The sequence below is a fragment of the Physeter macrocephalus genome, chromosome 9 (assembly GCF_002837175.3).
Source record: "Physeter macrocephalus isolate SW-GA chromosome 9, ASM283717v5, whole genome shotgun sequence".
NCBI lineage: Eukaryota > Metazoa > Chordata > Mammalia > Artiodactyla > Physeteridae > Physeter > Physeter macrocephalus.
In genome coordinates this window covers 101,449,603-101,467,527 of record NC_041222.1, presented here as the reverse complement: position 1 = coordinate 101,467,527, position 17,925 = coordinate 101,449,603, and the positions used below count along the sequence as shown (strand labels likewise).

The 17,925-nt window shown below is 39.0% G+C and overlaps 1 protein-coding gene across 2 annotated transcripts in view; it reads right to left on the bottom strand.

Moving 5' to 3' along the window:
• The window catches only part of GLRA3 (glycine receptor alpha 3), a 172,517-nt gene that overhangs the window by 1,435 nt on the left and 153,157 nt on the right, over positions 1-17,925 (bottom strand). Inside the window, exons 8-9 of one of the 2 annotated variants that reach the window (XM_024130871.1) lie at positions 15,471-15,614; positions 13,127-13,171 (exon numbers count right to left, since the gene is read on the bottom strand). In XM_024130871.1, the coding sequence (XP_023986639.1) occupies positions 13,127-13,171; positions 15,471-15,614 (189 nt within the window). The remainder of the gene's footprint in view (positions 1-13,126; positions 13,172-15,470; positions 15,615-17,925) is intronic. The other variant, XM_024130872.1, reaches the window with a different exon arrangement.

The following is a 17,925-nucleotide window of genomic DNA, read 5'->3' as shown; positions in this document are numbered from 1 at the left end:
CCGGGAGGGTCCCACGTGCCGCGGAGCGGCTGGGCCCGTGAGCCATGGCCGCTGAGCCTGCGCGTCCGGAGCCTGTGCTCCGCAACGGGAGAGGCCACAACAGTGAGAGGCCCGCGTACCGCAAAAAAAAAAAACAACAAAAAAAAACCCTGGAAGTTTGTACATTTTAACCACCTTCCTCCACTGTCCATCTGTTCTGGAGAACTGAATATTTTCAGACCTTTAGAGAGCCTCCCACATACACACTTGTCTCAAAACAGAGATTTGAGATTTAAGATTTAACATACGTAGTGAACAATTATATTTTCTCAGTTGTATCTTTCCAGTGAACTCTGAGTAGAGGGGTAACACCAGGCCCGGCTGTTGAGAACTGCAGAGAAAGACCTAGTTTTTCCAGCATGATTTCCTTGAAAACAGGACTGTGGAGTTTTCCCCCTTTACTGTGGCACCTGCCCTGGGGGAGCTGCTCAGTGGCCTGCAGGCTGGAGGGGCCGGGGGAAGAAGCTCTTGAGTTGCTGTTGGACCTCCCCATGAAATGAAGATGCTGTGTCTGGCATGTCACCTGCCTCACATGCTCCTAGAGGACCAAGTAGACGCAATATTAGGTTAAAGCCTATTGTGTCTGGAGGGTCTGATTGACAGTTTGAACCTAAAACCTCAGTGGTGGTGATGGAAGGAGACCTGGCTTTCAGATCCTTTCAGACTCAATGCAGCCAAAGGTTCTGGGAGGGAATTCTGATGAGAACGTGACCCTGACCCTCCCTGGGTTTGAGGTTGCAAAAGCTCCACAGAAAATACTGGGGATAAATCATACTGTTGGGATATGGATGACACACACATATGCCCTGTTGAACTGGCAGATGGATGATGAGTGAGATAAAACCGAAGGGAAACAGGGTCATAAAACTGAGGAGAAATTGGCTTTGTCTCCTATTAACCGATTATCTTTCTGCAGCTAAAACCACTTGGGGGAAAAAGAAACCAGAGCAAGCACATCAAGCAGCTTTGCAGCCTGTGCTCACGATGAAAGCACAAATCCAGTGGGGACTTGGAGGGACACCACATTTTGTACTGATGTCACTCCTCTGCCACCCCAGGCAAATGACACTGGAAACAAGTGACTACCGTGCAGCCCTGTCCAGTGGAAATATAACGGGAACCACCAACGAAAGCTATGTGTGTAATTTTAAATCTAAGGTTTACATTAGCTACATTTAAATTATAAGAAATAGGCAAAATTAATTTTAATAGTATATTTTCCTTAACTCACTACGTCCTAAATATTATTCAAATGTTGACTCAAGTAGAAATTAAAGGAGAAATTTTGTGTTCTTTTTTGCATACTAAGTCCTTGAAATCAGCGTGCATTTTACATTTATAACACCCCTCATTCAGACTCCATATTTCTAGGGCTCAACAGCCTCAGGGGGCTAGTAGATACCACATGGGACAAAGTAAATAGGAGCTGGGCCACTTTGCTGAGAAGGACCAGCAGATATCTGGGCGGTTCACACTTTCCAGCATCTTTAGGTTAATTGACATAAGAGCTGATAATTTTTCTGCATGCTGCAGCTGAAAAACGTTTGATGTGAATGCAAACTCCTAACTTGCTGCAATGTTGCCGCTCGGGAATTGCTGGCAGGCGTAAATTCAAGGACCCTTTTGGAGTGGGTGAAGGCTGGGGTGATGTGAATCTATGCTGAGAAGGAAAGCGGCCTGTTGTCTTTCTGCTGTGTACTGGAACAGCCCTGAAGAAGATGCAGCTCTCTTAAGGGATGTAGCAAACCTGGGCTGGCCATACAGTAATTTAAAAAAATAATAATAATAATAATGCAAAAAGAAAAAAAAAAATGAGCCTCCCCAAACCACATGCTCTGACCTAAACTCTGGTAGACACAGTGATTCGGGGAGTCCCCCAGGCCTGGGTTCCCCGGTGGCTCTCTTTTGGGGAAGGCAGGAGAGTATATACAATTCATGGACACGTTTACTCTTGCAGCTGACATGCTGGGTTTCACTGAAGGAAAAAAAAAATCTGGGCCATTCAGAAGAAAGAACTTGGCCAGAGAAGCCTATCAGCTCTCTTTAGGTGGCTTTCAGGACACAGAGTGAAAAGAGCGAAAATTGACAGGATTCCTATGAAAGATTTCCTCTCACGTTGTCGCCAGCCGGGAGGGAAGGAAATCTGTTCTAGTTCCGGCAGGTGCTTCCCTTAAGGAACCCTGTTAAATCTGGCACTTTCATCTCGGAAGTTAATCCAGGGGGGCCAATGGGAATGCAAACAAAAGGCGCTGAGGCGGTGGCTGAATTGACTGCATCTGCGAAGACACGAAGAAGCCTGCCCACGAAGGCCAGGGTCTCCTTGTCCAGTTCTGAGTGGGGTCCCAGGCTCTGTGCCACGGTTAATGGAGGATGGCCAGGGGTGGTGAACACAGCTCTTTGGGATTGTGGAAGCCAGTGCACCACAAGCAGTTAAGACTGCTGGGAAACGAGAAGGCGAAGCTAAGAGCAATGTTACGAAGCTGGTGGAGCAGAGAAGGCAGTGATGCTGTGTTCGTAGGTCTCATGGTTGTAGTGAAACTGCAGATAGGAAAGTAAGGGGCTAAGACGTATCCAGTAGGTGGTATCACCTTTGGCTAAAGGTATAACTGGGAAGGATGTGATCTTGTGGATGAAGGGCCTTGCCATTTCTGGCGTGAGCCTAATCTTGGGCTGCCGTTCCTTAGCCCAGTTGTAATTGGATGTACTAAAATGGGAGCCCTTAGAATTGCCTAAACCTTCCGCTGTAGTAACTATTGAACAGCACAAGATTCCAGGGAGGTAAAGAAAACTCAGCTCTGATTAAGGACGTGATGGCAGCAGGGGTGCTAGCCCCTCGTTAATTTTCTCTGGAATAGTCCTGATTGGACTACGGTAAAAAATAAGCATGTCCTACAGGCTGACAGCTGACTACGTGGGTTCACTAAGGAAGTCCCTAAAACTGCCTCCACGAGGTGGATGTGGTAAAACCTCTTTAGGAGCTTCAGGACAGAGGAGGCTGGTATGCTTTGGTCCACTTGGCTACATCTTTCCTCTCAATCCCAATCTAAAAAAACGTCACACAGTGAGTCTTCATGTGGAGTAGACCCAACTGTCACCTTACTCTTTGTCCCTTAAGGAAACCTGACTTCTCCAACATGTGTCACAACCTGGTTGGAAACAGTTTGGTCCAGATCATTGTCAGGCTAAGTTGGTTAATGATGAATGAGAACTTTCCTCTTGGAGGAGAAAGTCAGGCAAGGTTTGGAAAGTGTAGTAGCACACATGACTAGGTAAAGCTTAAGATTCAGACTGCATGCAGCCAAGAGTCAGAGCCCAGTGCCATCAGTGAAGTTTTTGGAAATATCCTGGATAAACCACTAGAGATAATTCACAAATAATAAAGGACACACTGCTATTCTCCTGGATCCCACTAAGAGGAAAACAGCTTGCAGCACTATTTGAAATCTGGCAGATACGTTTTGGGTTTCTGTTGGTCATGGTGTACAGAGTGACAGAAAGACGGGCTGAATTTATTTTTTTAAGATTTTTTTTTTGATGTGGACCATTTTTAAAGTTTTTATTGAATTTGTTACAATATTGCTTCTGTTTTGGTTTTTTTGGTCGCCAGACATGTGGGATCTTAGCTCCCTGACCAGGGATAGAACCCACACCCCCTGCATTGGAAGGCAAAGTGTTAACCACTGGACCGCCAGGGAAGTCCCAAGACAGACTGAATTCGAAAGGGGAACGAGGGCCAACTGTAAGACATGTGAGGCAGGCAATAACCCAAGCTGCCTCTCTGAGGCCTTAAAAGTCTTCAACTGTAGAGGTATCTGCTACTAAAACATGCAGACTGGAGTCTCTGGGAAAAGCTCAATAATAGCACCCTAAGGTGGCTGCTAGGATTCTATACCAGAAAACTCTCTAATGCCATGAGCAGATTAATCTATTTGAATGACAGCTACTGGCATTCTCTTGGGCTCTGATAGAGACAGTCCCTAGACTAAAGGAATCTGAAGAGTATCAGACTCTATTTAGGTCTAAGATATCTACCATGTCATGGGTGATGTCAAAAGGGCATCTCCATTCAAGTTCCCTGATAAAAATGAAAATGACATACTCAGGAACAAGCTAAGAGGAGTAACTTGGGTGAAGTACATCATACGAAAATGTAGCCTTTCGACAATGGACCCATGATGGAAGCTACCCAGAGTGGTATGAACCTCATGCTTCTCTTCCCACTGAGGAAAAACAGGTCCCTTGGTTCACCAATGGAAACTCTCATATGATGGTCAGGACTCACAGCGTACCTGCAGTGGAATGAGTAGGTAAGTCTACACAATGGGCTGATTTGAGAAGCAGTGACTGTGGCAGTATCACAAGAACCGGTTCTTGATCTCAAAGCTATAGCTTTATATAGCTTTATATCTGGATATTCAGAAACTCCTGGGTCCTGGACAGTGGCCTTGTGTTACGGTCAGGCAAATGAGCCCTTATATGGGCAGTTAAGAACATCCCAAGGGGGCTTCCCTGGTGGTGCAGTGGTTAAGAATCCGCCTGCCAATGGAAGGGACACGGGTTCGAGCCCTGGCCTGGGAAGAGCTCACATGCTGTGGAGCAAATATGCCCATGCACCACAATTACTGAGCCTGCGCTCTAGAGCCTGCAAACCACAACTACTGAGCCCGCATGCCACAACTACTGAAACCTGTGTGCCTAGAGCCCGTGCTCCATAACAAGAGAAGCCACTGCAAGAGAAGCCCGTGCACCGCAACGAAGAGTAGCCCCTGGTCGCCACAACTAGAGAAAGCCCATGCACAGCAACAAGACCCAACATAGCCAAAAATAAATCAATCAATAAATTTTATATTAAAAAAAATTTCTTCTTTAAAAAAAAATGAAAAAACAATTTCCTCTTGAGAAAAAGGAACATTCCAAGGTGGGAGATGCAATTCCTTATAGAAATCCCGGGGTAGAATTAGTTAGGTCATGTAGTCCCCATCTAATTGCCGGCTCAGAAGGGGACTGCAGCGCCAAGGCACATGTCGTGGATTGGTCTTTGATGCAGTCATGGTGCTGTCCAGGCCATGCAGCAATGGACAGAACATGTCCCTCTGTTGCCCAATGAAGCCACTGATGTGGTCAGAGCTTGTCTGGAATATTAACAAGATAAAGAATTGCTTGAAAATTGCCTTTGGGTTGAATCTCCTGAGAACAAGAGCTAACACACAGCTGGCAGATAGAATGCTTAGGGTCTTTGCCCAAGCCTCTTGGAGGATTCAATGGATTTTAGCAGAAATAGATGGTCCATATTGGCCTTGTTTACACTGTAACAGAAGCCATAGCTGAAAATACTATGAATGGCTTGGAACAGGCACTTTTTTATCAGTCTGGGCCCCTGGAATAGATCCCTTTGGAGAAAGGAACACGTTTACAAATGGCTAGTGTATAAAATGGCCGAAGAGCACAACATAGTAAGGGCATCTCGCATCCCATCAGCTCACAGAGCTGTGGTTTAAACAGAAATTGGAATGAGCAATGAAAACATTATTACTAAAGACAGGATGGCCAGGACATGAAGGGCTGGTTGGTTCACTGGATGAGTGCGCAGACCATGTGGGTACGGGTGACAGTAAAGGGGGAATAGCTTTACAGAGGTTTCTGGTTTCTGGTAGTGGAAGTGTCGGGGGGTGGAGAGCAAGGCTGTGACTTAACTGTGTCCCACCTCACAGGTTTTTCTTTTGTATTACCTGATAGCATGGTTTTGGGGACACGACTGCATTTGCATTGTCTAGCTGAAAGGATCGTTGCTACTTATGATAACTGTATCTGTTTCTTTGGACTAAGAAGCCATTCATGCCCTCTGTAGGTGAGGGAACTAAAAGTCCTGTGTGCTTGAGAAGCTATAAGGCCTCGCACTTAGATGAAGACGCTTTACCTGCTCTCTCTCCTGCTTTTTATCCTACTGTAAAGCTGAGCAAATGACATATGAGATTAAAGTTTATTTCTGTCGTGCAAGTAAGTTGGTCTCCTCAAACCTGTAATCAGAGCTATGGACTTATACTGACAAAGCCACTTTACTCTGGATATGTGTTTAAATAGAAATGACACCTTTGAACAATTTAAACTTCATCACCTTCATACAGCATTCGTCCATCATAAAAGCTGGCAACAACGTGTAAAATGACCACATTCTATGTACATGCAATAATGACAGTCCAGACGAGGACAATATTTCTCACACTGTGGCCCACACGGCGGCTGTCTCAGAGTCGCTCGGAGGGTTTGCTGAGATCCAGTTTTCTGGATCTCAGTTGCAGAGGTTTGTACTCATTAACATTTAGGTTGTCCCAGTAATCCGCATTTCCAAGCTCTCTAGGTGATCATAACGCACAATTTGTAGAAACAAAAATTTCCAAAAGGCACAATGCAGCTATCCTAGTTAGCCTGAATTCATGGTGATGTAACATTTTTTGAACACCTCTAACACTTTCTAATTTAAATTTTAAGTGGTAGTTTATGAAAAGATACTCTGTAGTGACTTCTGTGTTAGTATTGAGGTATTATTTTATTTTTTAATAATTCCTGTTTTTAAGTAAGGCTGTTTCTAGGAGAGGCTATCTGTAAGGCTATTTATATGACCTGTATCTTTATTCATTTTTAAATTTATGACAGACCTAGGAATATTTTAGGAATAGATTTTGGACAATTACATTATACAATGTGATTTGGTGCAGTATTGTTTTTTCAAAAGCATCCGGAATATGATTTCACTAACAAATGTATCACCGGTGGCTTTCCTGTTAATTTTGGAGGTGAAAAAATAGAAACTTTAAATTTTAGTAAAAATATTTCCCTTATCAAAATGTCTCATTCAAATATTTATTTCCTGGCAAAGGTAATAGAAAGCAAGATGTTGAAGGACTCTTGTTCTAAAAAATGAAAATAAATTGGGTATCTGCATTATTTTTAGAAAATGTCTGTGCTATAGGAAATAGTTTTCAACTGTTTTATATAGTCACACAAATATATTCGATGGTCCAAATTTAAAATCTGACTCAAGATTGACATTCAAAATGCAAATGTTTTTATCGTAGTTAAGCAATTCCATGGCTTCATCATTTATTGCCAGGGGTCTGGATAGTTCCAGTTATTTAATTCTCAGATCCTTGGTTTCTTATTCTAGGAAAAGATGATTAGAGCACTACATAGCAGATTTTTTTAGGGTGAGAAAAATACATACAACCCCCGATAATTGTTGCTATCGTATTATCAATATTTTGTTTGTTATAATTGTATTATTATAGACATCACATAACACACAATGTGAAAGAAAAACACAGCTTCAACAATTTTACCATTAGATATTGTAAATCTACAGAAGCTAAGCGAGCACTAAAGTTCTGTGTAAAATAGGCCTACCAGTTGCTGACTCCCCAGATGGCCTCACACTTGTAGACTTTTCACTAAAAATTAACTGACAGGGCTTCCCTGGTGGCGCAGTGGTTGCGCGTCCGCCTGCCGATGCAGGGGAACCGGGTTCGTGCCCCGGTCTGGGAGGATCCCACGTGCCGCGGAGCGGCTGGGCCCGTGAGCCGTGGCCGCTGGGCCTGCGCGTCCGGAGCCTGTGCCCCGCAACGGGAGAGGCCACAGCAGAGGGAGGCCCGCACACCACAAAAAAAAAAAAAAAAAAAAAAAAAATTAACTGACAACATAAAACTAGGAGGATCACTTGGCTGCCTCACTGTCTTACTGTTGTGATGGATGGGCTTTGCTCTACAACTGCTGGGATTCTTGCAAATCTAATTCCTGCAATCAAGGAGCCTTTAGTGTTGTTAGTATGTTCCATGAAACGGCACAGATATTTGGGGTGAGCCCATGAGATGAGGCGCGTGGAGTCATCTTATTTCTTCAGCAACAGGATCTCAGCTCTACTGGACCAGACTCCAGTCGCCACCTCGGAGAGAGGATGAGAGAAACAAGGACCCCTGAACTCCAAAACGATCGTATGATTTTTTTTTTTAAATGACTGGACTTTGGGGATCTTTTTGAAGGGTTACACTTAAAATAATAATTTTAAGCATGAATGAAGTTTTTCTATTAGCTCATCATTAATAATAGATTGCTATACTAGAAGGTGCATGAAATTATTTTATGACTCAACTAATTTCTCTGTTTTGTAAAACTCAGTCACAAAATTATCCTGTGTTTATATATGTTCAGAGGTGCAGTGATATTCTTTATTCCAATTAACACTCAAATATTTTTTTGAGATAATTCAATTTTCTGGTGAGGCCTTTAGCTTGGGTTTCTAATGGACTAAAGGCCACAAAAGCAAGGTTTAGACAAACATCTAAAACTTTTGACTCAGACACTATATGTTAGCCAGTGTTCAACGTTCATAAAATTAAGCCACTTTACAACTCAAAATATAGACAATAATAAAGATTAAATAGAATGAATTAAAAATGAACCAAAGAACGCGGCTGATTAAAAAAGTAAAATTGAAAAAATAGCTTCATTTACCCACAAGTCAATCCTCTTATGCTTCAAGCAAGTTAGAAGGGGAGGCAATAAAAAATGTAAAAAGCCATTTTGTTAGTGTATAATTCTTTCTACAGGAGGACCTGTTTTCACTAAATATGGAAGTGAGAAAAATGTTTCAGTAATTAAGCAACAATACCATATTGTGAAACATTCTAAGTGCTTTTTCACTTTATTTAGAGAATTATGCCAAAGACTAACTCATGTAACATGCATATTATAACTAGAATTATTATGGGAAGAAAGCCCAAGGGTAAATATAGTCATTCAGTTGAATTGCTTCATCTTTATCATCAAACATAATAAACTGACATATATATGAAATAAGAATTAATTTCCTATCCTCTTAGTCTTCAAAAATAACAATAACAAAAAATATTATTTGTTTGCAGGCTTGGTGAAAGCATGAAGATTGCTAGTGAGCGGTGACAAATCATTAATTATATAAAACAGCATGAGTGATGATTAATTATGTGAATTGATGTGAGATACAACAGCACTAAATATGTTACTTTCATCCTAATGTTTTTTTCCCTACTGGATACCTTTGAGATGTTCTTTATACAATCAAGATGCTAAGTAAATTATCCCAAAGGTTTTTTTGTTTAAATAATTTTCTGTAACTTTTCATTGTCAAGCAGGAAAATGACAAAGGAAGGAAAAGTGAATTGCTATTAATTCCCATTTATATGATTTCAAAGTGTGTAGATTTTGAAAAAATTACTAATAAACAAAACAGTGGCTTGGTTTTGTTGAGAAAAAAATCAACGTCACTTAGAAAATTCTAAGGTAAGACAAAGTATGTGAATGTATCAGCCTAAAATAAAACCCTCAGTTTAGACAACTATATACATTTCTATATCACTTAAAAATGGAAGGCTTAAAAAAATATAACTATATATGAGGTTAAAAATACTTTAGACTTGCAAGTCTATTGTCAATATAAAATTCCTTGAAATCCCAGGGGAACCTTGCATTTCTTATAGATGACATGAATTAATTATGAATTAGCCAAGTTTATGCTTGGCATATTGAATTTAGATTCAGAATGGTTTGGAGATTATTGAATAGTAAAATGTAAGCTTAAAAAGATGAATATTTTAGAAGAAATATTATGAAAATGTAATACATATATTTTGGGGAATTGCTGAGAAGTCAATGAAATATTTTTTTTAATCTGTACATCTATTTCTATTTAATGTGCTAGATTCTTTTATTGCCAACTCATAATTATGGGGCAAAATAAGATACTATATTACAGTGGACAGCATATATAAAAAGCAGTGTATCTTTTTTAGTTAACTTTGTGATGGAAGTCACTAAAGTGTCACTAAATTAAGTAGAGATTATATTACTTTATTGAATATTATTTTCCTAAAGAGATATTTCAGAGGGGATATAGTTCTAAGAAATAGTTGTGTTTAACATAAACTCAAAATATTTGTTGGCAGGAAATAATTAAATTCTTACAATTTTTGTTTTATTGAGAAAATGAAATTTCTAACCCCTGTGTATCAGAGTCACTCATATAGAATTTACTTTGAAATTATTGAGAACCTACTCTTTTCTCAGGTATGTATCAAAGAAATTTGTAGGAAGTACTTACCTACTGAAAGAATATCTTCTACTCTAGAATATAGCATAAACTGACCTCAAATGGAAACTTTATTGAATAATTTAGTGTATATGGGTACCATGTTGCTTCCAAGCATGGAGCCTCATCCCTTCAACCAAAATAGTACACGTATAGTTGCATTTGTCCTAAGACTGTAGAGCTGACAAAAGGTACAAGGCAGAAAAATCAATTATTTGTTATTCTTAAACGTTACCTTGAGTTATTTTTGAAGTAAGATAGGATATAAATACATACATAATAGTCAAAATGCAGTCAATTATTTAAAAAAGATAACTATCACACTTTACAAACTTGGTAATTATTTTTTGAATCTAGAACTAGTGGTCCATTCTTATTTCATTTGTGTACACAAATAATAATTAACGTACAGTAATAAGTAGGAAGATAGAGGTACTAGAACACCGTGTGTATGTGTTTTCACTCAGAAAACCACTGCAGCATTCCACTGCAATGCAGAAGCTGTATGAAATGCATTAAAGCAATCCCATATCATCCATATTACTCAACAAATAACATAGGTTTGGAAATATTTTGAAGACTTTATAACCCTCCAGAACTCAAGTAATGATATCATACATGGGAAGAGCAACTTCTAACCAAAATACTTTCGTATCATGCATACACCCACACACACACAGCCCCGGGGATAAGCATTTATGACAAGGTGCAGCGGTGGGTGATTAGCACGCAGCAGGCTACGACAGTGTGGGGTGGGGAAATTTGGATACAAGAGTGAATGTGCATCCTTTCACAGCATATAAAAGGTTCCCTGGTACCTTCACAGAGGAAAAAGTAAGGTGTAAAAGATTGTATGCGGGCTTCCCTGGTGGCGCAGTGGTTGCGAGTCCGCCTGCTGATGCAGGGGATGCGGGTTCGTGCCCCGGTCCGGGAGGATCCCACGTGCCGCAGAGCGGCGGGGCCCGTGAGCCATGGCCGCTGCGCCTGCGCGTCCGGAGCCTGTGCTCTGCAACGGGAGGGGCCACAACAGTGAGAGGCCCGCGTACCGCAAAAAAAAAAAAAAAAAAAAAAAAAAAAAAAAAAAAAGATTGTATGCAATGCCTAAGCCAATGCTGAACCAACTTAAAACTTTCCTTGGAATACCATGTACATCAGTGTACAGCCCTCTGTTGTGATCAAGCTTTCTCTAAGGGGGTGATTTTATTTATTGTCCCTTTTGCCAACTAAAGTACTAAGAACTCATGCAAGTCAGTACTCATGAAAAGAAAGGGCGTGGCATCCACCTTGAGCCTCCTTTTCATTATATTGATTTAAAGATTTTGATTGCTCAGACTGTTTCTAAGCAAAGTGCATAGTTTAAAAAAAAATGAGGAATTCATTCAGCCCAGAGGGCTATTAGGTTGAGAAAAATTGTTTTCAAAGAGTGAAAATGATCAACCCCAAATCTGCATGATGATTAGAATATTATAAAACTAAATGGCGTGCACGGATTTCTAATCAATGTATTTGCATTTATTGTATTTTAGAGTGTGTTTGCATTTTCTTAAATGATATGGTAAAAAACCATACTGTTTCTTTTTTAAAAAATAAGTATTTATTGACTGTTAGTGAAGGAAATCTGATTTTTTTTCATCAGAGCTCTTTTTGCATTGTTTTGTAAGGCAATATTTAATTGAATACATGTATTTTATACTAATGCTACTATATGTATGAACTGTTTAGTTACCGAAAATTTAAATATGTACCTTTCCCAAAGAGGCTACTATGGGCTATTATGCAAATTCAAGGCAATTAATTTTTAAAAAATTACCGTTAGGATAATCAAGTAAAAGTAATTGGATCATGTGATTTTTTTTCCACCAGGGATGAAAACTGAAGAAGTAGCTAGCTATGTTGGGAACAACTATGCAATTTTTGTAGAAAAGAAAAATAGTTCAGTGATTATTTAACTAAGGTGTGTAGTAGAATCTTCTGCGGAGGTGTTTTTGTTTTGTTTTGTTTTGTTTTTTATATGGACTTTTTTTTTTGAAAGTCTTTATTGAATTTGTTACAATATTGCTTCTGTCTTATGTTTTGTTTTTTTGGCCATGAGGCATGGGGGATCTTAGGTCCCCGACCAGGAATCAAACCCGCACCCCCTGCATTGGAAGGCGCAGTCTTAACCACTGGACGGACCTCCAGGGAAGTCCCTGGGGAGGTATTTTAAAATATACCGTATCCCAGAAATTTTAATTTAGTAGACTGGACTGTTTGTATATGATTTCCCAAGCTAAATTCTTGGCTTTTGGTACGTTTAAAATTTAATCACTGAGTGCTATATTATAGATCTCCAAGTCAAGCTACTGATATGCTCTACTGTAGATTACATTTCTAAATATTTAGCCATTATAATTGGACATGTGTCCTTGTGACCTCTTTTTAATCGAACATTTCCGAGGATGCTATCAAAACCAAAATCATTCATTTACTCTAATGAATCTCAACATGCTTTAACATTAAGAAAGGATGCTAAAGATACACAGGCTGGACAAAGCATTTTATTTTTGCCTTATTTTTAGGTCTCTATTTTCTGGCAAGAGGGGCTGTTTTCAGAACTTATTTATATAAATAAATTTCCCATTTATTTTGAAACTAATTTTGTCAAGGCATATGGTTATTTCTTCTATGGAGACTATTATAAGATACATGTGATATTTCTGTTTAATATATATTTTAAAATCATTTTGACCAGTTTGGTTAATAGGATGAAAGACAATATTTCAATATCTTTTGATTGAGTGAGGGAAGACAAAGGGAGTTGTTAGAAAAAGAGAGTATCCTTAGCTGAAGGGGGTTGGTGTTTGTTCAGCTTTAAGTGTGCAAGGGGCTGTGTTTCCCCACCAAACACTGCCTGAGTGCACAGTATGCTTGCTGTCTGCATTTTTACCGATGACCACATTCCTCTACTTAGAGTTAAGAAAGTGAATTTACCGTGTCTGAGAAACGGTAAAACTTCTCCAATGCAAAAGCTTCTGTCTGTGGGAAGGTAAAGTGGACCAAAAGGGATTGAGAAACCAGAGATAGATGATTAAAGTCATAGATGATTAAATATAATTGCACAGTTGGTTTTAATTGCATAGACCATCTTAACATACATATGTATCAATTAATAGATTTTCACATATGCAAGGTATCTACCCCCCAAAGTATGAAGTGAACTTAAAAAAAGAAAAACACTGGATTATTTTTTCCTGCACTAAATCTTAATTACAATATTTGCTCTCTGAATATTTCAAATAGTGATTAGAAAATAATCAGGTGTAACTATTTTTGCATTTTGATACTTTTCTAGAGTGCCAATCACTAGAAACATTAATCTTGCTGTCTTTCTGTGAGCCAAAGAATAAGGGATGTCAAATATTTTTATCCCAATACACTTACAGGTGGTAAAATTGGATAAAGAGCTGCTTTGGTAAGGATTTTTTTTTTTTTAAGGAGAAATCAGAATTGAGTATCTGAACTTGTAGCCTGTTATGTTATCCATTAGCTACTCTAACTGCTGGATGTGTGGTGGGTGCAGAAAATGTCTGAGCTCTCAGACCTCCCTTTGGACACCACATGTGAACGGCTTCCCATTTCTGGTGTTTGCAGCACATGGCTGATACATCCTACATGTAGGAAGGAGAAAAAAGGTAGAGAAATGAAAAATAAATGTAAAAAAGTGAACCAAAATTAGAGGGGGAAATAAGTGTTGCTTTACTTCTGATTCATGTTGGAAGGAAAAAATAGTCTTAATCAGTCATTAATGGGAAAAAAAGACAACAGCTTCACCCTGTGATACAGAATGCTTTGTCCTGTTACAGTGCTTCAGCCTGTGCCAGGTATCATATGAGAGAGAGTAGCAAATAGGCAGTAAGGGAGGGAGAAAGAAGGAGGAAAGAGAGAGAGGGAGGGTTGGGCAGAGTGAGAAAAGTATAAGGAAACCAGCAGACTGGGAGAGGTGGGGGGGCAGGAGATAAAGAAAAGTTAATCTCTCCATGAAAATATATGTTAATGTATAAATGATGTGCTTTAATATTTATAAAAATTTGATCAAATGCAAGCCCTGGCATTGTTTCTTCTGTCCACCATGTTACCCAGAGTATTGCAGTGCTGAAATTCCTTCCATTCTACAGTGAATTGGGGTATTTATTGGAGCAGGTGATGATTCTGGTGAGTCAATTAGACATGATTGGATAAGTTACTGTCTTAGAATATGTTTAATACTGAGTAGGCTTAGCACTGGGAGATCATGGCTTAGAGCTTTTTTAAAAAAAATTATAAAATATATAAATCACAGTCAGTCATTCAGAAACCATAAGAAATTCCTTAAGAAATTAAATCCTTAAAAATGCACACTACATATAAACCAGACTATTAATTTTAAGAGTTGAGAATGTTTTGACTTAAATATTTCAGTAGTTTGGATTCTGGCCACAATTTCTCCTGTAATATACAACTTTGATATTTCTCTATTAAGAGACCATTTGCTTTCAAAATGTCAGCTGGCACATTCACATTAAAAGTAAACTCAAAGATATGCTGGTTGATAGAGACTCTCCCTTGCAGAAAAGGAAAGGGGTTAATTGAAATTATGTAAATATAAAGAGAGATGACATTATAAGTCTTAATAGAGGGGAACAACACCATCCTGTACTTACAAATCCAATTAGGAGATTACTTCTACAATTTCATGTGGTCTCCCAATGATGCTCTAAATAAAATTTCTTCTGGGTTTGACTTATCAAGTGATAGCAAGGCAAAAATACACCTTATTGTGTTTCGAATGGGGATTCAGAAGAAATGTCTTAAAAACATAAAAGTATACATAAAAAGGAGACCACAGAGTTTTACATCAACATCATAGTATTAATAAATAGGTGATATTTGATGGAAACAATTAAAGGAATTAGTTCGAAAAAAGGTACAACTTTAATAGCTGTATTTGTTGACTTATGTCAAGTAAAACCATCAGAAACAATGCAACCTTGCAAATAAGAAATGATAGATTTTGTTAGTGGAAGCAAAAAATGGTGTTGTTCCAGGACATACATTAGAAAGAAGTTGATAAAACTCTCATGTCACCAGATGTGCTGTGTAAAGTATAGTTCGATGTTACCATTTTCTCCCTGAGGCTATTTTTGACAATGTAAGTTTCAGCTGGACAAAACCAAAGGGACATCATTTCATTTAGTCCCTGTCCCCATTTCCTCTCTGTACCTCCCTATTAAATATGCCAAATTCACTTTCCAGGGAGAATTGTATCTCAGAGAACTTAATGCATTTAATCGCCTACCCTATTCTTTCTCTTCCGTCGAAATCTCAGAAGTTCTTTATGTTGTCTCGATACAAAATTTACAGCTGCATATTCCAGTAGTGCTGAAAACACGAAAAGGAGACACACTGCCATCCAAATGTCAATAGCTTTGACATACGAAACCTAGCCGGGAAAGAAACAGCGAGAAAATTGACTGGTTACTTCCATTGGGCACAAGAATGGCCGTCTGAATTATACCATTTATATACCAGCTTGGAAAAAAAAAGCAAGGAAGTAACATTTCTTTTTTTTCACTTAAAACATTTTTTTTACTTAAAAATGTTTCAGAAATTAATTCTGCAAGTTTTATGTTTTAGTCATACATTAAAATGTGTATTTTTTCCTAAGAAGTTTTTACGAATGAAGCGCTAGCCCCAACGTATGATGAAAGAAAATAAGATGAAATGTAATTTTACCTTCAGGGTAGAATAGTATCATGCTTGGTAAGCATGCAGTAACATTGAAATATACCTTTAGGGTAGCAGAATGCTTGAAAAAGTATGAAGTAATATTGAAACATAGATAATGCTGTTGAACTTGTAGCTCCTGATTTTCTTCACTAAAAAAGTGTTTTATTTTGAAATAATTTTAACCCTACAGACACTTTGCAAGAACAGTAAAAAGAACTCCCAAGTTCTGCAGTTGCTAACATTAAGTTACATTTCTCTCCCTCCCTCCCTCTTTCCCTCCCTCTCTCTCTCTCATCTCCATTTTTATATGCTTTTCTGCCTGAATTATTTGAGTGTAATATGCAGACGTGATGCCCTGAACCTTATGTGTTTTTTCTAAAAAAAAAAAGGACACTCTCCTACATACACCCAGTTAACGCTTCAGGTCTCAAGCTAAACTTCGCACACATCCGGTTCAGAATAGCAGGAAACCTGTGCTTACCTGAACACATTGCATTGTAATTGCTTGTTTCTTGTTCTCTTTCTGTTTAGAGTGTGAAGTCTCTGAGGACAGATGGCATCTGTTTTGTTCTCCACCACAGTGTGGTTTGACCCATGTGTGCATATTTGCTGAGTGAATGAGCAGATAAATGAAGGTGTAAAATGTCAAAACACAGGGAAAAGTGAGCCATAGGTGATGATTCATATGGAAATTCACTTTCTGGAGTGACACTCTGATAATACCTTGGAATGAATTGATTTTCTTTACAAAAGAGGTGTCAACTTACACCACGTCCAATGGTGTCAACTTACATGTGAAATACGCCAACAAAGGGACCCTCTGTATCTCCTCCTGCATCTTTTTTTTCTAACATCTTTATTGGAGTATAATTGCTGTACATTGTTGTGTTGCTGCTATATAACAAAGTGAATCAGCTATACATGTACACATATCCCCATATCCCCCTCCCTCTTGCAACTCCCTCCCACCCTCCCTAGCCCGCCCCTCTAGGTGGTCACAAAGCATGAGCTGATCTCCCCGTGCTATGTGGCTGCTTCCCACTAGCTAGCTATTTTACATTTGGTAGTGTATATATGTCCATGCCATTCTCTCACTTCGTTCCAGCTTACCCTTACCCCTCCCCGTGTCAAGTCGATTCTCTACGTCTGTGTCTTTATTCCTGTCCTGCCCCTAGGTTCTTCAGAACCACTTTTTTCTTTTCAGATTCCATATATATGTGTTAGCCTATGGTATTTGTTTTTCTCTTTCTGACTTACTTCACTCTGTATGACAGACTCTAGGTCCATCCACCTCACTACAAATAACTCAGTTTCATTTCTTTTTATGACTGAGTAATATTCCATTGTATATATGGGCCACATCTTCTTTATCCATTCATCTGTCAATGCACACTTAGGTTGCTTCCATGTCCTGGCTATTGTAAATAGAGCTGCAATGAACACTGTGGTACATGACTCTTTTTGAATTATGGTTTTCTCAGGGTATATATATGCCCAGAAGTGGGATTTCTGGGTCACATAGGAGGTCTATTTTTACTTTTTTTAGGAACCTCCGTACTGTTCCCCATAGTGGCTATATCAATTTACATTCCCACCAACAGGGCGAGAGGGTTCCCTCTTCTCCACACCCTCTCCAGCATTTATTGTTTGTGGATTTTTTAATGATGTCCATTCTCACCGGTGTGAGGTGTTACCTCATTGTAGTTTTGATTTGCATTTCTCTAATGATGAGTGATGTTGAGCATCCTTTCATGTGTTTATTGGCAATCTGTATATCTTCTATGGAGAAATGTCTATTTAGGTCTTCTGCCCAGTTTTGGATTGGGTTGTTTGTTTTTTTGATATTGAGCTGCATGAGCTGCTTGTATATTTTGCAGATTAATTCTTTGTCAGTTGCTTCGTTGGCAAATATTTTCTCCCATTCTGAGGGTTGTCTTTTGGTCTTGTTTATGGTTTCCTTTGCTGTGCAAAAGCTTTTAGGTTTCATTAGGTCCCATTTGTTTATTTTTGTTTTTATTTCCATT